The following is a 19,545-nucleotide window of genomic DNA, read 5'->3' on the forward strand; positions in this document are numbered from 1 at the left end:
ACGATATTTTAATTATAGTATTTATTTATTTATTTCAAATCAAATAATTTAAAAACTTAAGTTGCATCGAATTTTTCTTTTACTGAATAACTTATATATTTTTATTATAATTCTCATTCAATTACTTTTTCTTCTTTATTTCATTTTTATCTGGGAAACAAATTGTTACTCTTTAGCCCCCAACACTTTTGGTAATAGAATATATCATTAAATAAAATAAATAATCCAGATATGGAATCTCATATTTGATTTGAAAAAAAAAAGGACATAAATTATGTATAGAAAAGACTTAGAATAAAGAGTGATAAAAAGAGAAAAATATAAAATAAAATATGAATGGAATGGATAAAAGTAAATAAATTTATAAATATTAAATAAATGATGTATCTATTTTTGATTTTCAACCTTATTAAACGCTACTTTGGTGGAACAAGTTTATTATTTATTTATTTATTTATTTTTTTTATCCTCAGAGAATTTCTCTAGCATAGTTAGCAAAATGCACCGCACCGTATCACGTGATCGAATTTTAAAAAAAAAGAGCGAACACGTGAGACTCCGAAATCAAATCAAACGAAACCCCACTCTCACTCGCTCCGTTGTGTTGGTTATGTTCTTCAATTCTTGTTCTTCTCTCTGAGAGAAAGAGAAAATTGAACATTGCGAAGCAAACCATGGAAGCCATACTTGTGGATTGCGTGCAGAAGAGTCTTCGCCATTTCATGCACTCCAACGCCATCTTCATCTCGCAGCGTCTCTGTGCTCAGTTTCCTTCCGAGGTGGTGTTTCGTTTCGTTTCCTCCTCTTTTTCAGCACTTCGCACTCGAATTTTTTAGTTCTTATTTGGTTTCTAAGAAAATTTGTAAACCTAAACGGAAGAGAAAATTAGTTGCTAAAGCCTACGAGCACGAGGAACTTCAATTGTTTTTTTTGCCTTTTCTGTTACTTTGTTGCGTTGTCTGTGCTTTGAGATCGATGGCTTCGGTTAGGGTATCTTTACCTGTTCGATTCGATTCTTTGTGGAAGCTTCTCGAACGCTCGAACGAGTGTTGTTGCTCCGAGATATTTTGATTTTCTTTTGTTGCGTTAATAGATTCATTGAATTGAGGTTTGGAGTTTACTTGAGTGTTTGATAGGTTTCTTTAGAGTGATGAATATGGATGATGATTTTTCTGATTTCAAAATTTGGAGTGAGTTTGTGCCGTGTCACTGGAAGGGATACTTGTAGTTATAGGGCCTATGGCCACTTGCAAGAGACTCCTAAAGTTTGGTATTAACATAGAAGTTCAGTAAGCTCTACAATGTGTGACCTCGGTTGGTAGAGAGTGTTATACTGGACCCCATAGGCCAGGGCTCATGAATTCTTCGCGTGGTTCTAGCATTTTCCTTTTGCTAGGTTCACAGGAAGGTTCTAGAGACAATTATACTGGGCCCCCAAGGGCAGGGATCAATAATTCTTCATATTGTTCTAGCATTTTCCTATTTGCAATGCGTGAGGGTTTTGTCAACAGTGATATCATATTGGTTTTGCAAGTATAGATCAGCTGTGAGATCAAGAAGGATGGGCTGATTGGCTGGCTGCCTCAGACAGTCACAAGCTGGACTTGGTTAGTTAGTTGGCCAATAGAAGTTGGTTGGGTGGTCTACTGCCCCTCAAGAGCTAAGCGTAAGAGGTGTAAGATTATTTAGTTTGACAGTCCAACTTGCAATGGTTGCTTGTGTAACATGAAGATGTTTTTTTTTGCAGAATTTAAGGCTTAACTTTAGGGCTAGATAGTTTTTTGTTCTGTTGTTAATTATATTCAATATGGCAAATGTGAATCCTGCAGATCTGTTGGAAAGAATATGTCCATATTTAAGATTTGCTATTATGATATGTTTTATTACCAACTTATTATTGTTATACATGTTGGCCAAGTTTTTCAGAATTGATATGTATGATGTATCCTCATTATCTGTTGTACTTGTATTGTAGCTAAGGTACATGTGTTTTGTATGTGCCTCTTAAGAAAGTGGAATTCAATCCAATTCAACCTCATAAAACAAGTTTAGTAAGGTTAGGTTTGTACCCACCTATATATTATAATTTGGCCAAATCTCTAGATGATATGGGATTTTCAACACACCCTTTCCCGCTGAGGACGTCAAACGTGGGAATAGAGCAGGATAATAGGTTGCATGATAGGCCCAACATCTCACTAGGATAGGTTGTTAATGGCTCTGGTACCATCTTACCAAGTGAAATTTAAGTCTAACTAGTAACTCAATCTCACAATATCATCTTAGTAAGGTGAGGTTTGTACCCACCTATATATTATAATTTGGTCATATGTCTAGACGATGTGAAATCTACAACAATGCCTTTGATACTTGTATTGGAATATACTTAATTAACATCTTTGTATCCTTATAACACTGTTAATTATTACTTGTTCATGAATGTGTTTGCACCCTTTATTTGGCTATCTATTAAGTCCACGTCACTTTCTAAATGACATTTTTTAAACTTTCTTAGTCAGTGTTTGGTAATTGTGTTTGTTTTATGCAGACAAATTTGCAATTGTTAGCTGGATGTTACTTGCAGAGCAATCAAGCTTATTGTGCATACCATATCTTAAAGGGTATTTTTTTTGCCTTACTTAGTTATTTATGTCTCGGTCAGTTTTGGAGCTATGTCCTATTATTTTTAAATATCATATCACTACCCTTTCTTTCCCCCCTATTTAATTAGCTTCTAATAGAATGTTTTACTTCCTTGACTTGCAGTTATTTTGTAGCAGTGCTACTTATTATTTATCTTGACTTATTATTTTTCTTATCTATTACTTGAAGGCTCCCAAATGGCTCAGTCTCGGTACTTGTTTGCGATATCATGCTTTCATATGGATCTTCTTACTGAAGCTGAAGCAGCGTTATGTCCTTCTATCAATGACCCTAGTGCAGAGGTATAAAAACCAATTTAGAATGTATTTTAGATTAATGGTTATCTCCTAATTATTAAATTATAAAAATATACAGGTGGCCATATTTTATTTCCCAAAGAATTTTAAATTTATTATCATTTATATTATGCATCTAATGATCCTCTCTCATACCTTCTCATTACTGGGGTACATTAGGTTTTTTTATCATTGTTATTCTACTGTACTGAGTTTAGTTTGCTAGTAGTGATTCATTTTCCACATAAGTTAACATATCCCCTCTGTTTCCAGTTGCTTTTTATTATAGTTTGTTGGTGCATTTTCTGGGAGAAGGTTAATGATTTTGTTAATTTTGTTTTTCTTACTATGTAGGTTCCAAATGGTGCAGCTGGTCATTATCTATTAGGGCTCATTTACAGGTTACTGAACAGTCTTCATATCAATCTTGACTGCCCCCCTCCCATCACAAAATATATTATTTGATAATTATAAATTAAATAATCTAACTAATTTTGCAAAAAATCACATAACATACAATCAACAATGACACCAAATTAGTGCTGTTGTTCTTACTACGTTACATCTTTCACTGGTATGCACAAGAAGCTAAGAAGAGTTGTACTTATACGATCTTCCCTTGAACATAGTGATGAATAGCATGCTATAGTGGCATACAGTGCAGAGCAGTGATTAGGCACAATAGTAGCATGTTCTTGAATATGTCCGCCATAGTTGTGACCAAAATAATGGCCCTAGCATTCTAGCTACACTAGAATGAGGCATTTTGTAAACCCCATTTTGCCCTCAATAACATCATCACTTTTTTTGGGGGTGCCATAAAGCTGAAATTTTGCTTCAGCCGTTATAATTTAAATCTCTAGTTGTTGCATTTTCTCATGCATCCATCTGTGAACTGCCAACCTCCTCTGTTCTTTTCTCTGTGCAATGCCCTCTCTCACTTGTTATCTAATGTTTAAGATATCTTGTGTTTGAAATATGATTATATCTTTTGAATTTTTTTTTGTTTCCTCCCTTGACCTTGTACTGTTAAGTATAAACATGTAATGGATTTTGAGCATGCATTTTTATAGCTTTTGTATTTATATAATATAAATATTTAATTATTTAATTTTTATTTAAAATTTATTAAATAAGTCATCCAACCATGTGCTATACCTATTGTAGCCTTTTCTGTGGTTCGTTGCTATGCACTGCAGCGCTTCTTTCTTAGCTTTGATAACTATGCCCTAGAAATATTAATAACTTGCAGTGAAGCTTTTTGGTGTTTGTAACTATCTTCTTTGAGAAGGATGGACAACTCCAAAACAATCCTATCAAGAATTGGAGAATGCATTTTGTTGATACATAAAGTAGACAACAAGGGTGATTTCAACCTTGAATTTTATAACCAGCTCTTTAAAAACTATATGGATTGATGTTGCTCGATAGTTTCACATGTGATTCTATAATATTTAGATAATTTCACTTTTCTCTATTAGCGCATCCCTTAGTCAAATCTATTGCACGTTCACGTCACAGCTTTGGTTGTCATATGGTGGTTGATTCCCATAAAGTATTTGGTATGTTCAGTGAATATTTGATCCTTTGTTACTGGTTTCCATTGAATTGTCTTTAAATGTCTGTCTTGGCTTTAATTCATACTATTTTCATATCTATATTCTTTAATAATTATTCTACCTTTTCAGATGCACTGACAGAAGGAAAAGTGCCATAAAATATTTCAAGCAGGCACTGTCAATGGATCCTCTAATGTGGGCTGCATATGAGGAGTTGTGTATATTAGGTAATGTGAGATGATAGCACTTGATTCCCGATGACTGAACATGCTTGATGAAGCAACTGGCAAAACCTAGAAGTTTAAATTGCTGCTTGCTAAATTGTTAAGTGCATCTTTAGCTTTGAAAAAATAAGATAGCTAAAGCAAACATTTTAAACAGTATGGTATGGTAATGATGTACTTATTGTTTATACATACATTTTGTTTTTGTAATGGACCACCAGGCATAGTTTATTGTCATGGTTTTCATGTGATAGATGAAATAACTCAACAGTAATGAGCCCTATAAAATATTTTCTTTCTTACTATACTGCTTATGGCTTTAACAAATACTGAATCTGTCAAGTGACTCAATAGGAAGCATACATATGGCCAGGAAATCAATGCAAAATTTGTTTGCTGTAACTAAATGACTGTTTTCTAGTGTAAATCTTATATTATTCTTTTTTCATTATCTCATTCATTCATCATTATTATCATTACACTGTTTTCTTAGGTGCTGCTGAAGAAGCAACTGTAGTTTTTGGTGAAGCAGCTGCTTTTTGCATACAAAATCAATACCTGAATTGTTCAACCTCTCCAAACGATCATATGTCACCTGAAGATAGGAATGAAGCTGCTCCCAGATCTTGTATTCCCGAAGAAGGGAGTCCAAGGCAACTCAAACAAATGCAAGGTCTCAAGGATATTGCTGCGTATCATCATGGAACATCTATATTAGGAGGAGCTACTTGTCAACCTATTAATAGTGGTTCATCTAACATGTCATTTTATAACACCCCATCTCCAATGGCTGCACAGGTGACTCTAGTTTTATATTATGTACGCCTATTAATGTGTATAAAAAATTTGTGAAAAGCTACAATATATATCCAGATATGGATAAAGCCATCCCGTTATTCTGTAGTTTATAAATTGATAATGCAGGTTCCTTGGTCAATTACATGTGTTTGATGTCCCTTTTTCCTTATAAAATGAATGACATGTTCTGTTCTCATTTTTTGCAGTTGTCAAGTGTTGCTCCACCCCCATTGTGTAGGAATGTGATGCCAAATTTCCAAAATCTTACTACACTTAGTGTTGACTGTTCTCCTAAGTCAACAGTGAACTCTCCTATTCAAGCCCCTCGAAGAAAGTGTGTGGGTGAAGGAAAGTCACGAAAGGTTGGTTCTGTAGTTCAATCGATAGTTGCATCTATAGTAGATAAACATGCCAATTGTCTGGGATTTTCTCTGTAATCTAGGGTAAATCATGGCACCATGGATTCTCATTTATATGGTTGAAATATTGTTACTCAATTTTCTGGATTCACCCAGCATATAAGCTTAGTTATAGTTATTTTTGCATTCTGTTCTTTGTGGATTTTTATTTGGTGCTATTTATTTTAAGAAGAATAGTTGAATATATTTTTTTTCATATTATAATGTGTGGATTAATTGACTATTTATTCTGTTGAGTAACTTGTGTTTTGCATGATTGTACTGATATGTACTCAGTTGAATGCTTGACTTTTCCAGATGATACGATAAATATTCTGTCATTTTCACTATTCCTTTTTTTCCTAAACTAAATATATATTGTTACAGATTTCAGGTACATTATTTCCTGATTCTGGTCCTCGACGTAGTTCAAGGCTCTCAAGTAGTGAAAATGTAAACGCAAATGCTAATTCAACATTTGTATCTGGAAATGGAACTAATAAGGGAAGTTCAAAGCTAAACCATGTGGCATTTCATAGCATGGCAACTCGGAAAGGGCAGTCATGGGCCAATGAAAACATTGATGAAGGTGATGAATGTGTATATATCTCACTATTCTATTGTTTAAGCTTATTCTTTTATCCGGAAATGTTTCCCTTCAAAATAGTAGAGTTGCAATCTTTGTGAAGTCATTCTCTTGTACAAGCAGCATCCCACCTGACAATGTTAGATTTCTTGTCAGTTTCTTCTGTGCTATAGCCTTTCGAAAGATTTCAGAAGGAAAGTTCATATCATTGATTTTCTTGCTATCTCCTTTATCTAAACTGGTGAGCCAGATAGAAATACTAGTCCATTGCTAGGTGTCAGCATAATATGTTGAACTACTATATTAACTTGAAGGTTTGCATATACATTTATGATTATGATTAGTTCATTTATTTTCTTATGGTGATTATTATTGCCTAAAGGTTTCCTTGTTTCAAATTCTAAATGATTTCCTTTTTTCTATTAGGGATTCGTACTGATGTTCTAGATTATTCTTTAAATGATACATCTACAAATTCTTATTCATCTCCTGTCGTTGAAGCCAAAACATATGAGCAAGAAGCTGCAACTTTTCAAATTGGCCGCCAAGTAACAAGTCGTTCTAAGCTCATCACTGGCGCTTCAGAAATATTAACCCTTCTAAGAGTTCTTGGTGAAGGCTATAGACTTGCCTGTTTATATAGGAGCCAGGTAATTAATTAAATTTTTCTGGGGAATATCTAGATAATATTGAGGTTATTATTGCAATTAGGGATTTTAAATTGGAAATAAAAGGAGGAAAATACCACCTTGTCCCAAGTTTGCATTTGTTTCCTAATATCTGTTTGTCGAAGAGCAGGATGCGCTGGATACCTATCTGAAACTTCCACAGAAGCATTACAAAACTGGCTGGGTTCTTTCTCAGGTAATTTTGGAAGCTCGATGCATTTTCCCTGGTATTTATTTGGGATTCGTCATGCTTATTTTGTTTTATTCCAATTTTTGTTCAGTGCACGTACTAATTTTGTTCTTTATAGTACTTGACTATTTTGCACTTCATTGAAAGGATATCTTATCTGCCCTTAGTTACACTTCTCCACTTTCCTCACAGTTGAAAGGAATAGAAAGAAATAGAAGGAATGTATTTCTGATGTGTCTTACAAATGTGATTACAGTCTCTATTTATAGACTGTTTTACAATCTACTTAAGGAAGGAAATAATAGGTAATAAAAGACAATTATAATGGTTGTTTAAAGCTGTACAAATCAAATAAAATCAAATCACTAACAAATCTCTCCTAATAAATATAAATGGAATCTGCACTTAATTACAACATAATTCTCCTGATTATGCAACACTCCCCCTCAAGTTGGTGAATGTATATCTATCATTCCCAACTTGCAAGTAAGATCTTCGAATTGTTTTGTGGGAAGTCCTTTAGTAAACATATCTGCCAATTGTAGTCTTGACGGGATGTACTCCGTGGCTATAAGACCATCATCCAACTTCTCCTTAATAAAGTGTCGGTCTATCTCTACATGCTTTGTTCGATCATGTTGAACCGGATTGTGTGCAATACTGATAGCAGACTTATTATCACACGCCAAGCCCATAGGAGCTTCATATTTTATTTTAAGGTCATCAAGTATGATCTTCACCCATAATAGTTCACACACCCCTTGAGCCATGGCTCTAAATTCTGCCTCTGCACTTGATCTTGCAACTACATTTTGCTTCTTGCTCTTCCATGTCACCAGATTTCCACCCAAGAACATGCAGTAGCCTGTGGTGGATCTCCTATCAACAATCGATCCTGCATAGTCAGCATCAGTATATACTTTCATGGATAAGTTTTCCCCTTTTTTGAATAACAATCCTTTTCCTGGGGAGGCTTTTAAGTACTGAAGAATTCTATCTACTTCCTGTGAGTGTCTTTCCCTTGGATCATGCATAAATTGGCTAACCACACTAACTGCATAGGCTATGTCTGGCCTAGTGTGTGATAGATAAATGAGTTTCCCCACAAGTCTTTGATATTGTGTCTTCTCCACTTTTGGGTTTTCCTCATCATTCCCAATCCTATGATTTTGCTCTATTGGCACTCCAGTGGGCTTACAACCCAACTTACCAGTCTCTTTGAGAAGATCAAGGATGTATTTTCTTTGAGAAATAAAGATGCCCTGTCTTGAGTAAGCAACTTCTATCCCAAGAAAGTACTTCAGCTTCCCAAGATCCTTCATCTCAAATTGAGCAGCTAGTCTCTCCTTCAAATTTTGTTTTTCAATCTCATCATCACCTGTAATAATCATAGCATCTACATAGACCAAAAGTAGAGTGAGTTTACCATTCTGAGAATGTTTTATAAACAGAGTATGGTCACCTTGGCTTTGTCGGTACCCCAAAGATACCATAGCTTGAGTAAACCTTCCAAACCAAGCACGAGGTGATTGTTTAAGACCATACAAGGCCTTCTTAAGTCTGCACACCTTATTTTCTTCATTAACATTACCATAACCCGGTGGAATCTCCATGTATACTTCTTCCTCCAAGCATCCATGCAAGAAGGCATTCTTAACATCAAACTGATGCATCTCCCAATCAAATTGCGCTGCCAAGGAGAGAATAATTCTGACTGTATTCATTTTTGCTACTGGAGCAAAAGTTTCCTCATAATCGATCCCATAGGTTTGAGTGTACCCTTTTGCAACTAACCTTGCTTTATATCGATCCAACGTGCCATTAGACTGATACTTCACTGTGTATATCCACCGACAACCCACTGCCTTCTTATCCTTTGGTCTCTCTACAATCTCCCAAGTCTCATTCTTTTCTAATGCCTTCATTTCTTCATTCATGGCTCGAACCCAGTTCTCATCCTTTAAGGCTTCTTGTACTGATGTAGGGATTCTAATAGAATCAATAGCTGAAAGAAAACTCTGGTGCTGCATAGAAAGTTTTTCTGTAGACACAAATTGAGATATAGGATATTTGGCACAAGATCTTTTTTCTTTTCTCAAGGCAATAGGTAAATCATCTAGGTTAGTTTTATTTAAAGTGTCCTCAAGGGTCTCATAGGTATGGGTTCTTACCTCCGGTTCGGACAATTGAAGTTGCTGTTCGATCAGGACGGGTTCTTGTTGCCTTCGTTGGTATTGTTTCCCAAAGTATCTGTCCTCATTATTCTTCTCTGGTAATGATGTTGGCATAGGGTCTTTGTCATTCTCCTTAAGAACGGAATTCTGCAACAAAGGAAAAGGTGGCAACTCAAGGTCCTCAGCTTCTTGAATACTCTCCCCCTGAAGCTGAGAACTAGGAAAGAAAGACTCTGTTTCATGGAAGCTGACATATTTGGAAATATAAACTTTACGACTTTGAGGATGATAACATTTGTACCCCTTTTTGTTGGGGGCATAACCAATGAAGACACATTTGATGGCACGAGGATCTAACTTACCTCGATACGGGCTATGAACATGTACAAAAGCTGGACAACCAAAGACACGACTCTGAAGACTAGTTAACATGGGAATAAAAGGATAGAATATGGTCATAAGTTGAATAGGAGTAACACCCTCTAGAACCCGAGAAGGTAATCTATTAATTAAATAAGTGGCAGTCAGGACGGCTTCCCCCCAGTAAGATTTTGGAACAGACATTTGGAAAAGTAAAGCTCTAGTTACCTCAAGGAGATGACGATTTTTTCTTTCAGCAACCCCATTTTGTTGAGGAGTGTCCACACAGGTTAATTCATGAACAACTCCATTTTCCTGAAGAAACTTTGAAAGGTTCTGGTTGACATATTCTCGTCCATTATCAGAACGTAATCTCTTAATTGGACTTTCAAATCGTGTTTGAACCATTTTGTAAAAATTTACAAACAAGTGAAAAACTTCAGACTTATCTTTCATAAGGAATATCCAGGTAACGCGAGTACAATCATCAATAAATGAAACAAACCATTTTGCACCCGAGATATTAGGAATAGATGAAGGTCCCCATACATCAGAATGAATAAGATCAAAAGGTTTTGAACTTCTATTATTATTCGAAGGAAAAGTTGTTCTATGGTGTTTAGCAAACTGACAAACATCACAATGAAAAGACTCAACCGATAATTTTGTAAATAAAACAGGAAATAAGGATTTTAGGGTACTAAAAGGAGGATGTCCAAGACGTCTGTGTTGAAGCCATATTTGAGAAGATGACCAAGATTCAGTGCCTTGCTGAAGACTAGAAGTGTGTGCCTGTAGTTTAGCACATTTTTTAGTTTCTTCCTGTTGTAAGTAATATAACCCGCCCTGCTCTTTAGCAAGTCCAATTGTCTTCCCCGTGGCAAGATCCTGAAAAACACAATGGGAAGGAAAAAATGTCACTGCACAATTTAAATCTTGGGTAATCTTATGAATTGACAAGAGGTTATTAGATAGGTTGGGAACATGAAGCACATTTTTTAAAGGGAAGGAAGGTTGAAGGTGGATATTACCACGACCAGTAATGGGGTATTGGAACCATTAGCTACAGTAATATGTTGGTTATAAGACAAGACATTGTAGGATGAAAAATAAGAGGAATGAGGTGTCATATGATCAGTAGCACCAGAGTCTATAATCCAGATATTCTCAGTACCAGAAGCATTAAAGGATAAGAAACTAGAACTCTTACCACTCATGGTTAAAGAACAAGAGCTAGTCTTACTAAGAGAGTTCATGAGAGCTCGTAAACGTTCCAACTCTTCTTTGCTGAGTGAGGGGACCTCCTCTGCTATTTGAGGGAAAGGTAAGGTCGTACTTTCAGAGTCAGATGATGCTTGATTAGCATGCCTTTGTATGGTACCTTTGAATCCTCCAATACGTTCCAAGACCTTCTCCTTTCCATGAAGTTTGAAGCATCTTTCCTTAGTATGACCTGTCTTTTTACAATAACTGCACCAACGATCTTCACGATTAGCCTTTGTGGGAGGCTTTCCAAATGAAGGAAATGAACCTTTTATAGGTCCCTTGCCAGTCGCCATAGCTGAACTATCACCAGAGTTGTTAGTACTTAGAGCTGAACTATCAACGGAGTTGCCCCCATCCAACATTACTAACCTCCGAGTTTCTTCCCCTCGTACAATGTGAAAAACCTCTGAGAGAGAAGGGAAATTTTCCTTTCCCAAAATCTGAATCCTAATTGGATCAAATTCAGGGTTTAATCCAGAAAGAAATTTAAATATGCGTACCTTTTCAAGAAATTGTGTTAGTGCAATACAGTCATCTGTGCACTTCATCTTCAAATTTTGATATTGATCTAATTCGATCCATAAACCATTCAACATACCATAGTAGTTTGTTACTGAAAGGCTCCCTTGGCTGGTATGAAAGATCTTGTTTTCTATCTCGTACCATGCTGCAGTATCTTTTTTCATGGAGTATGTTTGACAAAGGTTTTCCCAAATCTCCTTAGCACTGGAGAAGAACATACAATTTCGGCTAATCTCTGGCGTCATAGAATTCCATAACCAGGTCATGATAAGAGAGTCTTCATCGTCCCAGTCTTCATATTTCGAATCAGTTTTGGCTGGAGGGTTCCCTTCTAGGTGACTCAATTTCTTCCTTCCTTTGAGAGTAGCACGAACCAACTGGGCCCATTGCAGGTAGTTGTTTCCATCGAGACGATAACTGCTTTGCAACATCGGCAAATCATTGGAGCTAAGAGAGGTTGTGTTGTTAGTTGCCATTGGTAAGAGTTGACCGAAATACGACAAAACTGGAGGTGATTTTTGTTTGAAAAAAAATGCTGGAAAAAAAAATTCCAGCAGCAGCGGTCAACGGTGGAGGTCGGCGTCGGAGGTCGGCACGTCGGTTACGTCGGTCGGCACGTCTGTCAACATCAGTCGGCAGCGGCGGTCGGCTACGTCGGTCGGCAGCGGAGGTCGGCTACGTCTGTCGGCAGCGGAGGTCGGCTACGTCTGTCGGCAGCGGAGGTCGGCGTCGGAGGTCGGCAGCAGAGGTAGAGGTCGGCTACAGAGGTCGGCAGCGGAGGTCGGCAGCGGTAGTATTTGCAGCAATAAAGGCTGCCTAGAAAAGTATTTGCAGCAATGAAGGCTGCCAAAAAATTGTAGAAACAGAGTCTCCCAGATCAGGAGCTCTGATACCAAGTTGAAAGGAATAGAAAGAAATAGAAGGAATGTATTTCTGATGTGTCTTACAAATGTGATTACAGTCTCTATTTATAGACTGTTTTACAATCTACTTAAGGAAGGAAATAATAGGTAATAAAAGACAATTATAATGGTTGTTTAAAGCTGTACAAATCAAATAAAATCAAATCACTAACAAATCTCTCCTAATAAATATAAATGGAATCTGCACTTAATTACAGCATAATTCTCCTGATTATGCAACACTCACTAATTAAAAAAAAGGATTTTCTGTATATGAAGTCTTCTTTTAGGTCCTATCCTCAAATCAAAATTAATCTCACTATTCCACTTAACTAATCTTTTACTACTTTGTGGCCTAATTCAATGAATATAAGATGTCAAGTAAATCAAAGCTTTGTCAACTTTAGATGAGACTATAAACACAAATAAAACAAAGAACTAGAATAAAAACTCAGTTAAATTAAATCTCAGCACAACGGTTTTGCTTGCTTGTGAGTTGTTCAGGCTTCAAGCCTGGAAGATTCTTGAGTGAGGTTTACTTTAAATATATAATGGTTACTAGGCGTCCTCCATCTGAAAGATGACAATAGATTAATCATTTTGGATGGACAATAAGGTAGTGGGTGGGAGAGACCAAGGAAAGGCAAAACTATGAACAACAATTTGGTGTTCATGTATGTCAGATGCAGGTCTGACATGGCCTTTGTTTGACACAGTTAGATGTCCACTGTTTGTTTTGGAAGGGGCTTACGAAATAGAAAGTTATAGGACATTTGTTAGGTATCAAGATGCTGTACACTCTGGACCCTATATATATATATATATACATATATAATGAAGTAAAAATTATTTTCCTTGGATTTTCAATTTTATGTTAAGCACCAACAAACTAATATCTTAACTGCCTCCTACTGGTCTCTCACACCACATATAACACTAACACCATAAAACAAAACTGCCTCATAGCACTTGGCTTATCAGTGCTTCCTTGTACAGAAACAATGTTGTCCTCAAGGCTAAAATGAGAAAAACTATTCCTTCCAGCAAAGTGATTGGATTTGGCTTTATTAATTCAACTCGTTTGAAATATCCTCCTTACTTTAGCATGTTTTAATGCAGGTTGGAAAAGCATACTTTGAGCTAGTTGATTATTTAGAAGCTGATTGTGCCTTTAGCCTTGCTCGTCAGATTACACCTTATAGTTTGGAAGGAATGGATATACATTCAACGGTCCTTTATGTGAGTTGAAATATATTTTCTTTGTTAAAAGAAAACCATTTTTCTTTGTTGCATTTTGATTTGCACATTTGGTCCATTCAACAATAAAGTCTCTTGACAGGAAGATACTTAATCAACAATGTTTTGATGCCCTTGCTCTGGGCTCCTGTTCTAATGTTATACCTAGAATGTATTTGAGGCTATGATTTCTCTGATGTTACATAGCTACGTACTCTATATGTAAAATGATTCCTTTTTTAATGGTTGTCATCTACAAAATTACAAAAGGAACCCTGGATGTGGGGCACCTGGAATATCCTTGTATTTCTTTAGCTTCTTCCTTCCACTTAAAGTTTAAATTTTTTAAATGATTACTGGATGTTTGCCTGACAAACTGACTTATATCGGGTGCAGCATTTAAAGGAAGATATGAAGCTAAGTTACCTGGCTCAGGAACTGATTTCAACTGATCGCTTAGCTCCTCAATCTTGGTAGTGTTACATTGAGCTTTATTTTAATTGTGTAACAATTCAGTTTTTTCTACTCAAAATTCTTCTTATGCCATTTTTATGTGCTACTCTCTTCTTTCCAGATGGCTGAAAACTACATTTTCCATGTGTTCTCATGTGTGTGGATGCACATGTGTGCACACATATTGTGAACCAAACTTTGAACATTTTTTGTATAATTTGGTTTTCTAGAAGTATTTGCCTGTGAAGCTGATGATAATAGTACCGTACAGTTCTAACACCAATATTATTTTAGCAAGTTGAAAACTCGAGAGTAGAAAGCCCACCCCCTGCTGTATTTGGCTGTTCTCTTCTAATTATTGTCACTTATCCTGGTTTATCTTATGAATATGGCAGGTGTGCCATGGGTAATTGCTACAGCCTGCAGAAAGATCATGAAACTGCACTGAAGAGCTTTCAACGAGCTGTTCAACTGAATCCCAGATTTGCATATGCTCACACCCTTTGTGGACATGAGTATGAACATTTATCTTTCATTTATGATACACGTGTCCAAACATGGTTTAATAACTTTTTATGCACTCGATTCACTGTTCATTGCATTGCAGGTATGTTGCACTAGAAGATTTTGAAAATGGGATTAAGTGCTACCAGAGTGCACTCATGGTTGATTCAAGGCACTATAAGGCATGGTATGGACTTGGAATGCTATATCTTCGCCAAGAGAAGCTTGATCTCTCTGAACATCATTTCCGTATGGCCTTCCAAATCAACCCACGATCTTCTGTTATACTGTCATACCTTGGAACTGCTTTGCATGCTTTAAAGGTTAATAATTTCTTGCCAGTCTAGTTGTAGTAGTACAAACTACAATACCATTTGTCTTTTGCTCAAGTTTTTGTATCCAGTATTCTGAAATTATACTTCTTTGATTTGTCAGAGAAGCTGGGAAGCATTAGCCATAATGGAGAAAGCTATCTTAGCAGATAAGAAAAACCCACTTCCCATGTATCAAAAGGCCAGCATACTGATTAGCTTAGAAAAATTTGACGAGGCTTTGGATGTCCTAGAAGAGCTGAAAGAGTGTGCTCCTCGTGAAAGTAGTGTTTATGCTTTGATGGGCAATATCTATAGAAAGCGTAACATGCATGAGAGAGCAATGTTTCATTATGGTGTTGCTTTGGATTTGAAACCATCTGCAACAGATGCTGCTGCCATTAAGGTGAGCTGGCCTTTTAACAGAGTTTCAACAATCCTTTTGCTCTATAAACTCGTTAACGATTTTTACAGATAACTAATCTTCTGCTCTCGGATTCTTATGCTGAATGTGTAGTTAATTTGTAAAGTAAATGACCAATTTAGTTCCTGAAATTGTGTTTCACTATTATTTTGTCTGTGAAACTAAGGAAAAGTCAAATAAATCAAAATTAATCATTTTTGTCATTTTGGTTTAGTCTGGTGACGAAATAACATGTCCAGGGACTAACACAGAAAAAAAGTTAATTCTAGAAACTTAAAATTTCAGAGACTAATACATAGACAGATACGATTTCAGGAACTAAGTTTTGACCATTTGCTGTTAATTCGTATGATTACAATAGTACATGGAACAAACTTCTGATTGTTGTCATTATTTATTCTTTTCGAAACAGGCTGCTGTTGAGAAGTTGCATATACCCGATGAGTTCGAAGACGATTTATAGCTCTACCTTTAAAGTGCAAGATGCAAGATTGCTTTGGGCTAGTTGTGTATAGAAGCAGGTCAAAGGCTTGAGTATTCATCCCAACAATCATCATTCCATTTAATTTTCAGAACTTTAGAACTGCATACAGTTTTGTAGAAAAGTCGAATAAGGATTAGAGATATGATGTATCAGAGGTACCGAGAAGCTCCTATACGTGTACAAATAGTTGCGTTACGGGAAAATATATGTACCATTTGTTTATAAATCAACGCTTTAGTCTCTCAGCTCTGGTTTAAATCATTTGAAGTGTCAAATATCTCATTTTGAATTCAATATATGATGAGAAATGTTAATAACACGACACGTTCTGTCACTTGTTAAAATTTATTCTAATTATGCAAATGACATAAATAATCTTTAGGGTACAATAAATAAGTATCCTAATTAGGGATGGTGAATATTCTAATTTACAGTAAGAAATATAAACTGTCATGTACAATTGAGGTATTATTTTCTTAATTACAATTAATCAGGATATGTATTCTGCTAATTTGGGAAACAACTTCTATTCTTGGCTTGATATCCAAAACCGTCACAAGTTGGATTATAGATGTCAATTATATCTAACTTGCACCCTAAGTTTTCATATTGAGCTTTTGACCACCTTGAATAGAATATCTGCAGTTTGGACGTGTGTTCCAACTTCACTACTCAATCATTCACATTTTTCTTGATGAAAATCTTATTGTTACAAAATAATCTCATAAAGAGTTGATATGAAACCTTGAGTTCCTGCAAAATTTAGTATAACCATTATATCTAAACATTGCAGCTACACTACTCCTTGTTACTACTAATTTTTTGTTACTTCTCCAAGTCACTAAATTTTCCCAAACAAAGGAACAATATCCACTAGCTGATCTCCTATCACCTATAGATCCAATCCAATCTACCTATCTGAAGATTTCAACATTTCTTTCTATGCTCTTTCTAAAGTAAAGCCCTCAAAGTTTTCTTCAAATGTGGTAGTATACAATTAACTTCTTTCATGTGAGCTTCCTAGATCATTTATAAATAGGCTTACTAAGCTTAAAGAATAACTAATGTATTGGCGAGTATGAATAAGATAAATAAACTTTTACACTAGTCATCGATATCTCTCCTTGTTTTAGAACTCTTCTCCTCAACACCAAATTTAACATTAGATTCCATAAGCGTATTAGTTTCTTTACTCCCCAACATTTCAATTTTGCAGTAATTCAAGAACATACTTTTGTTATAAGGTGCATTCATTGTCATGTGGTAAAGGCTAAGAGGATTAAGTTACAATTGAATCATGACGATTTGGTTGCTACGTACTTAAGTAGAAAGTGTTGTGTCATGGCTATAAGCTATAACTTTTGATCTAGTGGTTAGTGTTTGATTCTACGATTAGTATCATAGACAAGGTCACAAGTTCAATTTCTAGTGGGGCAATTGTTAAGATGAGATTGTTAAAAGTACCATCAATTATCTTATTGTGGAGGCTTATAATGAAAATATTAAATTCAATGAGGATTTGGTTCATCCACACGTACACGTCACGAATATCCTGCCTTTCTATGTTATATAAATTGGCTAGGTGAGCCAACTCACAATCAATAAGTTTCACTCCTAGCAAGACACTTGTTGAGGGAAAGATTGTTGCAAGGTGCATCAATTGTCTCATGGCAAAAGTCATGTAGGTCAAATCATTATTGAATTATGAGACTTGGGTTGTTACACTCTTAAATAGAAAGAATTGTGTCTTGACTATAAGTTATAATTTTAGCTTACTATGAAGCACTCAATCCAATAATTAATTGAAGAAACAAGTTGGCTTTAGAAAAGAGGTTGAATAGAGCCTGCAATCTTTTTAACAAATAGATACACCATCTAGCAGACAATAACAACACAATAATTTATATTAATTCACTCTCAACTCTTGTATTATGTTCAATTCTCCTTTGAAAACACCTTAAAATGTTCCAATAATCAAAGGCTTTATTATAGAGCGAGTGCACAAATCACTGTTGATTATCTTTTCTCAGTCTTCTCCTAAAACTAAGATAAATGGTAACAAGAATAAGTCTTAGAGAGGATATAACAAGAATTCTCATAAAATGGGTAAGTTCATAAGTGAAGAACACAAAGGGTTCACACTTTCTATGAACACAATTCACACTTAAGCTTATAACTTTACTTTTCTTATATGTTTTATTGAAAGAAAATTAGGCTCTGGAAATATGATCATTGCTTGGTGTAATCTTCAATGATGATATCTCTTGGTGCTTGATAACATGATTGCAAATTTTCTTAAAATAATTTGAACTTGGTTAGCTCAAATTTATTTTTGGAGTTGTGTATTGAAGGTTGCACCTCTTTTTTACATAATGCGGGAACAAACAAGGAAACAAAATATATATATATATAATATAATATAATATCCAAACATAATTGATTATATGTTCTCTTAATATAAAAAGTTTTCATAAATACATTTTTTGAACATTGGAGAAATCACTTATTAGTGCATAGGATAATGTATATTATTTCATGCAATTTCAATCATACATATATATATAATATATGCAAAAACATGTCTATGATCATGACTTTATATCATTTAATAAGACCAATAAAACTTAAAATAAGTAATGCAATGTCTTTGCTTAAACTAAATAAATGGTTTAATGAGTTACAACTTCATAAAACGTATATTAGAAGTTTCATAGCAAAAGATATTAGCATGTACATCATTTAACAAATTTCGTTCATATTTTTATCATCCAAACTTTATCCACTAAAAGAATGTCTAGTGGTTCTAGACAAAAGTAGGTCGTCTAGGTCTCAACAATCTCTTCATTTTCTATGATGAAAACTACTTACACATTTTGAAGCATAAAAGGAAAAATATGAAAAGATATAGCATAATGATATAGAAAATATGGTATCAAAGATTTAGAGTAAGTATAAGAGACTGATGGACACAACATATTATAAAGATGCATAGAAAATTGATGTATTTATAAAACATGTAGGACAACGCACAACGTCTAATATGTGTGAAAGACAAAATGTATCTTTATGTTTCTTCCATTTTTTTTTTCAAAATCAACACAACAAACAGTTGGAGTGTGTCATCAATGTTGCGACGACGGAGGCGGTGGTGTTTGAGGGATAAAAGTAAGAAATAGACTCTAGAAGAATGGTTGTTTGAGCCTAAGACTTTTTTTTTTGCAAATAGATAGACTGTCTAGTGGACAATATGGTTTTTATTGGTTCACCCTCAACTTTCGAACTATGTCTAGTTCTCCCTTGAGAAACATCTCAAAGGGTTTCACTAATTAAAGACTTTATTACAAAATGAGTAAAAAAATTGCTCTTGCTTATCCCTTCTCAATTTTTCTCTAAGATTGAAAACTCAAGTATTCTTTTATATGTTACTCTTGATTTACAAAAAACATAAGATTGATGGTTACTTGATTAACTTTTAAATAGAGTATATAATAATAATTCTCACAAGGTGGGTAACTTCACCAAGGTGAAGAATACAAAGGTTCTCACT

The 19,545-nt window shown here is 35.2% G+C and overlaps 1 protein-coding gene across 1 annotated transcript; it reads left to right on the forward strand.

Moving 5' to 3' along the window:
* The first annotated feature begins 565 nt into the window (after positions 1-565).
* On the forward strand, positions 566-16,243 carry LOC137837076 (cell division cycle protein 27 homolog B-like). The gene is made up of 16 exons (XM_068645932.1): positions 566-779; positions 2,549-2,621; positions 2,833-2,945; positions 3,294-3,340; positions 4,628-4,725; positions 5,216-5,520; positions 5,727-5,882; positions 6,306-6,507; positions 6,931-7,154; positions 7,303-7,368; positions 13,706-13,825; positions 14,219-14,295; positions 14,671-14,790; positions 14,883-15,102; positions 15,215-15,496; positions 15,927-16,243. The coding sequence occupies exons 1-16, from the start codon at positions 675-677 to the stop codon at positions 15,975-15,977; spliced, it is 2,259 nt and encodes a 752-aa protein (XP_068502033.1). The 5' UTR covers positions 566-674; the 3' UTR covers positions 15,978-16,243.
* The last annotated feature ends 3,302 nt before the right edge of the window (positions 16,244-19,545 follow it).

Source organism: Phaseolus vulgaris, chromosome 4 (assembly GCF_000499845.2).
Source record: "Phaseolus vulgaris cultivar G19833 chromosome 4, P. vulgaris v2.0, whole genome shotgun sequence".
Taxonomy (NCBI): Eukaryota; Viridiplantae; Streptophyta; class Magnoliopsida; order Fabales; family Fabaceae; genus Phaseolus; species Phaseolus vulgaris.

Bases quoted from the DNA above. Each gene is read 5' to 3' on its own strand.
- LOC137837076 (XM_068645932.1), top strand. From the start codon at position 675: ATGGAAGCCATACTTGTGGATTGCGTGCAGAAGAGTCTTCGCCATTTC. The intron at 7,369-13,705 runs GTAATTTTGGAA...GTTTTAATGCAG, and splicing joins CTGGCTGGGTTCTTTCTCAG to GTTGGAAAAGCATACTTTGA. The intron at 15,103-15,214 runs GTTAATAATTTC...TTGATTTGTCAG, and splicing joins CTGCTTTGCATGCTTTAAAG to AGAAGCTGGGAAGCATTAGC.